General features: G+C 50.8%; 1 protein-coding gene across 1 annotated transcript in view; it reads left to right on the top strand.

The window, feature by feature from the left end:
* The first annotated feature begins 217 nt into the window (after positions 1 to 217).
* The window catches only part of GNA12 (G protein subunit alpha 12), a 115,139-nt gene continuing 109,356 nt past the window's right edge, over positions 218 to 6,000 (top strand). Inside the window, exon 1 of the mRNA XM_050785649.1 lies at positions 218 to 697. Within this exon, the coding sequence (XP_050641606.1) occupies positions 389 to 697 (309 nt within the window). The 5' untranslated portion in view covers positions 218 to 388. The remainder of the gene's footprint in view (positions 698 to 6,000) is intronic.

The raw sequence follows: 6,000 nt of genomic DNA, 5'->3' as shown, positions 1-6,000 counted from the left end.
AGAAAGAACCTCAGCCTGGGCGTCCAATGAGAAGCGCCTTCACCTCAAAGATCCCGCCTCTTTCGGCGTCGACCCCGCCCCGAGGCCGGAAGGGACGCCCGCCTCCCTTGGCGAGATGAGCCAATCGGAGGGCTCTCACGGCCAGATGGACGGCAGCCGGCCCAATCCGCCGGGCCTCACGCGGCGCCGACCCGCCCCTCCGCCGGGCCCGAGTGGCGGCCGGGCGACGAGTGCGGGCCTCGGAGCGACGGCAGCGGCGGCGGCGGCGGACGCGGCCTGAGGCGAGCGGCGGGGCGTGGGGCGGTGCCTCGGCCCGGGCTCGCCCTCGCCGGCGGGAGCGTCCATGGCCCCCGGGCGCCGGCGGGGCGCGGCCGCGGCCTGAGGGGCCATGTCCGGGGTGGTGCGGACCCTCAGCCGCTGCCTGCTGCCGGCCGAGGCCGGCGGGGCCCGCGAGCGCAGGGCGGGCGGCGGCGCGCGTGACGCGGAGCGCGAGGCCCGGAGGCGCAGCCGCGACATCGACGCACTGCTGGCGCGCGAGCGGCGCGCGGTCCGGCGCCTGGTGAAGATCCTGCTGCTGGGCGCGGGCGAGAGCGGCAAGTCCACGTTCCTTAAGCAGATGCGCATCATCCACGGCCGCGAGTTTGACCAGAAGGCGCTGCTGGAGTTCCGCGACACCATCTTCGACAACATCCTCAAGGTGACGCGCGCCCCCCGCCCAGCACCTGCACCCAGGTGGGCCGGGGCGCTGACCCCCGCCCCTGGCCCCTCGTTGGTCCGCCGCCGCGGGCGGGGACCCCTGGGGCCAGGATGCCGGATCCAGCCCCGCCTGCACCCCACTCCCTCCCACCCATCCCCCGGGGCCAGCTGGCGTCGTCTCTGTCCCACCCCCCTCTCGCCCTTTTTGAGATAGGATCTCGCTGTGTTGCCCGGACTGGAGTACAGTGGCGCGCCCACAGCTCACTGCAGCCTCGACCTCCCAGGCTGAAGCCCTACCCCCTCCTTGGCCTCCCAAAGTAATGGGATTACAGGCGAGCACCACCAGCCCAGCTAATTTTTAAGGTTTTTTTTTTTTTTTTTTTTTTTAGAGATGGGGTCTTGCAATGTTGCCCAGGCCAGTCTTGGTCTCCTGGCCTCAAGTGATCCTCCTGCCTTGGCCTCCCCAAAGTGCTAGGATTATAGGCATGAGTCATGGCACCTGGCCTGCCTCTGCCCTCTCTAGGGTGCCTGGGGACCGTGGGAGTGGAAACTCGGGCCAGCTTCTGGAGATGGGGGGTGGGGGGCTTGGCACTTAGCCCCCTCCTGGATGTGCCCTAGCAGAATGGTATCTGCCCATTTCCCACTGGAAGATCTGTGGGGTAGGAGCCCAGCTTGCCCTGCCCTCCGGCTGAGCTTAGAAGAAGAGCAGTGGAGACCGGACAGGAATCAGCCATGAGTCTCTTTTTACGTTTCTTGTTTTGTTTTGTTTTGTTTTGTTTTTTGAAAGGCTCTCTGTTGCCCAGGCTGGTCTGAAGCCATCCTCCCACCTGTGCCTCCCAAAGTGCTGAGCCACATTTTCTTAATAGGAAAACTTCAAACATATGCGAAAGTAGAGGAACTAGTAGAATGATTGTAAAATACCCACCCCCAACTAAAGCAGTCATCACTTCTGTGCCAATCCTATTCACCTGTGCCCTCCCCATGGTCTGCAAGCAGATCCAACTTTGTGTAGTTGCATTAGGAAAGGTTTTAGGATGTATGAGTGGCTGAAAGATAAGGCCTCCGTGTAAAAACACAACTGCAGTACCATTAGCAAACCTAAAAATTAGTCATAGCTCAATATCACCAGATATCCAGTGTTCAGAATTCTTCCATTGTGGCATTATTGTTTTGTTTGAATCAACATACATTGCAATGAATCTCCAGATTCTCCTATCTTTTGCTTCCTTTTTTCTCTTTGCCATAGTTGTGAAAGAAGCTGTAAAAGTCGGCCTGGTGTGATGGCTCATGCCTGTAATTCCTGCACTTTGGGAAGCTAAGGCAGGAGGATCACTTGAGGCCAGAAGTTTGAGACCAGCCTGGGCAACATAGCAAGACCACAGTACCACAAAAACGAACACATTAGTTGGGCATGGTGGGAGTGCACCTGCAGTCCCAGTTGCTTGAGAGGCTGAAGTAGGAGAATTGCTTGAGCCTGGGAGGTCGAGGCTGCAGTGAGCCATGTTTGGGCCACTGCACTCCAGCCTGAGTGGCAGTGAAAAAATAAAAGAACCATAGAGTTGATAAAGTCATGGTTCCGGTCTCTCAGGACTGTGGGCCTGTGTTAAAGGGCCCCAAGGAAGATCTGGAGAAAACTGATGATGAGGGAACAGTGGAGCCTTGCTTACACCTAAATAGCATCCTTTCTCCCTCCCTCCCTTTTTCCTTCCTTTCCTTCTTTTCTTTCCTTCCATTCTTCCTTTTCTTCCTTTCTTCCTTCCTTCCTTCCTTTCTTCCTTTCTTCCTTTTCTTCCTTCCTTCCTTCCTTTCTTCCTTTTCTTCCTTTCCTTCCTGCCTGCCTGCCTTTCTTTCTCCCTTCCTTTTTTCTTCCTTCCTCCCTTCCTTTCATTCTTCCCTCCCTCCCCTCCCTCCCTCCCTCCCTTCCTTCCTTCCTCCCTCCCTTCCTTTCATTCTTCCCTCCCTCCCTTCTTCCCTTCCTTCCTCCCTTCCTTCCTCTCTTCCTCCCTTCCTCCCTCCCTCCCCACTTCCTTCCTCCCTCCCTTCCTCCCTTCCTTTTTTCTGTTCTTCCTTCCTCCCTCCCTTTCATTCTTCCATCCCTCCCTCCCTCCATCCCTCCCTCCCTCCCTCCCTCTCCCTCCTTTCCTTTCCTCCCTCCCTCCCTCCCTTCCTTTCCTCCCTCCCTTCCTTTTCCTCCCTCCCTCCCTCCCTTCCTTTCCTCCCTCCCTCCCTCCCTTCCTTTCCTCCCTCCCTCCCTCCCTTCTTTCCTCCCTCCCTCCCTCCCTTCCTTTCCTCCCTCCCTTCCTTTCCTCCCTCCCTCCCTCCCTTCCTTTCCTCCCTCCCTCCCTCCCTTCCTTTCCTCACTCCCTCCCTCCCTTCCTTTCCTCCCCTTTCCTTGTCCGCTCACCACTTTTTTCCCAAGCCCATTTTGGGGAAACCAAGTTTGAGGCGAGGACAATTGTCTCACAGCAGAGGCGGAGAGAAGTTTGCCATGCCAGAAAACCTGCCTAGAGACTAGATTTTATGGTGCCTGGGAGATTTTAAATTCAGCAAAGCGTCCTAGAAACCTGTTGGGTACGTTTCGCTCACCCATAAGGACACCTGCCTCAGCCCTGGAGGTGAAATGACTCCTTCCTGGGGTCTCTGTGCTGAAATCTTGGCCTCCAGACTTCCAGGCCAGTATTCCCACCTGACATACTTCTAATGGAAATGTTTCATTTTTATAGAATCCTAAAGGAGTTTATAGAGCTCCTTTAGGATTGTGAAGGGAAGAAAATAATTTGATAAAACACCTTTTTTCAAAAAAAAACCAAAAACGACTCAACCTCCTGATGCATAGAAACATTAACTTCCACTGACTTTCTCATCAGCAGAAACAAAATGTGTTAACTAGTATCTTAACTTCCTTTCCAGCTTTGTTTTTTCTAATTATAGTTTCATATTAAACTCACTTCATGTGTTGTGACCATTTCAATAACAAGTTAGAAATTCATCTTTCAATTTAAAACCAAAAACTGTTTCCTCCTCTTCAACCCCCACCCCCGCATTTTATTTGAACAGATCACTTTGGGAAGAGATTATTTTATTTTTTAATTTTTATTTTTTGAGACAGGGCCTCATTCCGTCACCCAGGCTGGAGTGCAGTGGCACGATCAGGGCTCACTGTGGCCTTGCCTCACCTCGTGGGCTCAAGCAGTCCTCCCACCTCAGCCTCCTGAATAGCTGGGACTGCAGGCATGTACCACCACACCCAGCTAATTTTTGTAGAGATAGGGTCTCACTGTGTTGCCCAGGCTGGTCTTGAGCTCTTGGACTCAAGCGAACCACCTGCCTCAGCCTGCCAAAGTGCTGGGATTACAGGTGTGAAGCATTACACCCGGCCAGGGAAGAGACTTCAAATAAATTGCTCTGCAGTGCCTTTAGTACTGGACATTTGAATACCATTTAGAATAATATTTGTGGCTATTTAGAGGTTTAGTGTTGACAGGTTCCTTTTAGAGCACGGACTGTGTGCTATACACATTATGCCTGATCCTTTCAAATACGGCGTTGAATTTTCGTAATGCTTCAGATGGTATTACCTCATTTAGTGAATGAGGAAATTGAGGATAGAGACTTTAAAATCTGTTCAAGGCCAGCTACCTAATTAGCAGATGGCAGAGCTAGGAACTAAACATGCTTTTTTTAAAAAATTAAACTTTTGATTTTGAGATAATTCTAGAGTCCTATGCAGTTGTAGGAAATACTAGAGATCCCACGTACCCTCTGCCAGCTTTCCCTTGGTGATAATGTCCTGTAAAACTGTATAGCACAATCTTACAACCAGGATGTTGACGTGGATACGGTCACGATATAGAGCATTTCCATCAGAGAAGGACTCTTCATGTTGCTTTTCTGTAGCCAGTGTCTGCTCCTCCTGTCCCAGACCCTGACAATGAATAATCTGTTCTTTTGTTGTTTTGAGACAGAGTCTTGCTCTGTCGCCCAGGCTGGAGTGCAATGGCGCAATCTCAGCTCACTGCAACCTCCGCCTCCCGGTTTCAAGCGATTCTCGTGCCTCAGCCTCCTAGGTAGCTGGGATTACAGGCGCCCACCACCGCGCCCGGCTAATTTTTGTATTTTTAGTAGAGACAGAGTTTCACCGTGTTGGCCAGGCTGATCCCTAACTCCTGACCTGGTGATCTGCCCGCCTCAGCCTCCCAAAGCACCAGGTGTGAGCCACCGCACCCAGCCTCTATTCTTTAATTCTATAATTCTGTCATTTCATAAATGTCATGGCCAGGCGCAATGGCTCATGCCTCTAATTCCAGCACTTTGGGAGGCCAAGGCAGGCAGATTGCTTGAGCCCAGGAGTTCAAGACCCTGGGCAACATGGTGAAACCCCGTCTCTACAAAAACTACAAAAATTGGCCGGGTGCGGTGGCGGGTGCGTCTAATCCCAGCTACTCAGGAGGCTGAGGCAGGAGAATCACTTGAACGCAGGAGGCACAGGTTGCAGAGAGCATGCCTCTGTACCCCAGCCTGGGCAACAGAGTAAGACTCCATTTCAAAAACAAACAAATTAGCTAGGTGTGGTGATGCACACTGGAACCTGAGAGGCAGGTGGGAGGATCGCTTGAACCTGGGAGGCAGAGGTTGCAGTGAGCCAACATTGTGCCATTGTACTTTATCTTGGGCAACACAGCGAGACCCTGCCTCAAAAAAAAAAATATATATATATATATATAATTAAAAAATATATATTTTTTATATATAAAAATATAAAAATTTATATATTTATATAAATTTATATATGTAATATAAATATATATATATTTCCTGTTATCTCTCTTTTGTTGATTTCTGGTTCGACTCCACTATGGACAGAGAGTATACTGCGTATGGTTTCACTTCTTTTAAGTTTGTTGGTTTGTTCTGTGGCCTAGGATATGGTCTATTTGGCAGATGTTCTGTGGTCTTGTGTTGGTGAATGTTCCGTAAGTACGTGAAAAACGCGTGTGCTCTTGTTTGGTGGAATGTGCGCCATATGTCAGATCTCGTTGATTGATAGTGGTATTGAGTTCTGTATCCTTGCTGATTGTTCAGTAGTTCCGTCAGTTGTTAAGATTCCTCAACGATAATTGTGGATTTTTCTGTTTCTTCTTGAGCTCTATCAGTTTTTGCTTCATGTATTTTGAGGTTTTGTTGTGTGGTGCATAAATGTTTAGGATTATTATATCTTGATAGATTAACCTTTTTTTATTATGTAATGTCCTCCTCTTTTTTTTTTCCAGTAATTTTCTTTGCTCTGAAGTCTCTTTTATCAGA

This window comes from Macaca thibetana, chromosome 3, assembly GCF_024542745.1.
Source record: "Macaca thibetana thibetana isolate TM-01 chromosome 3, ASM2454274v1, whole genome shotgun sequence".
Taxonomy (NCBI): Eukaryota; Metazoa; Chordata; class Mammalia; order Primates; family Cercopithecidae; genus Macaca; species Macaca thibetana.
Note: the sequence above shows the minus strand (reverse complement) of the source record. Positions and strands in the feature narration are given on the sequence as shown.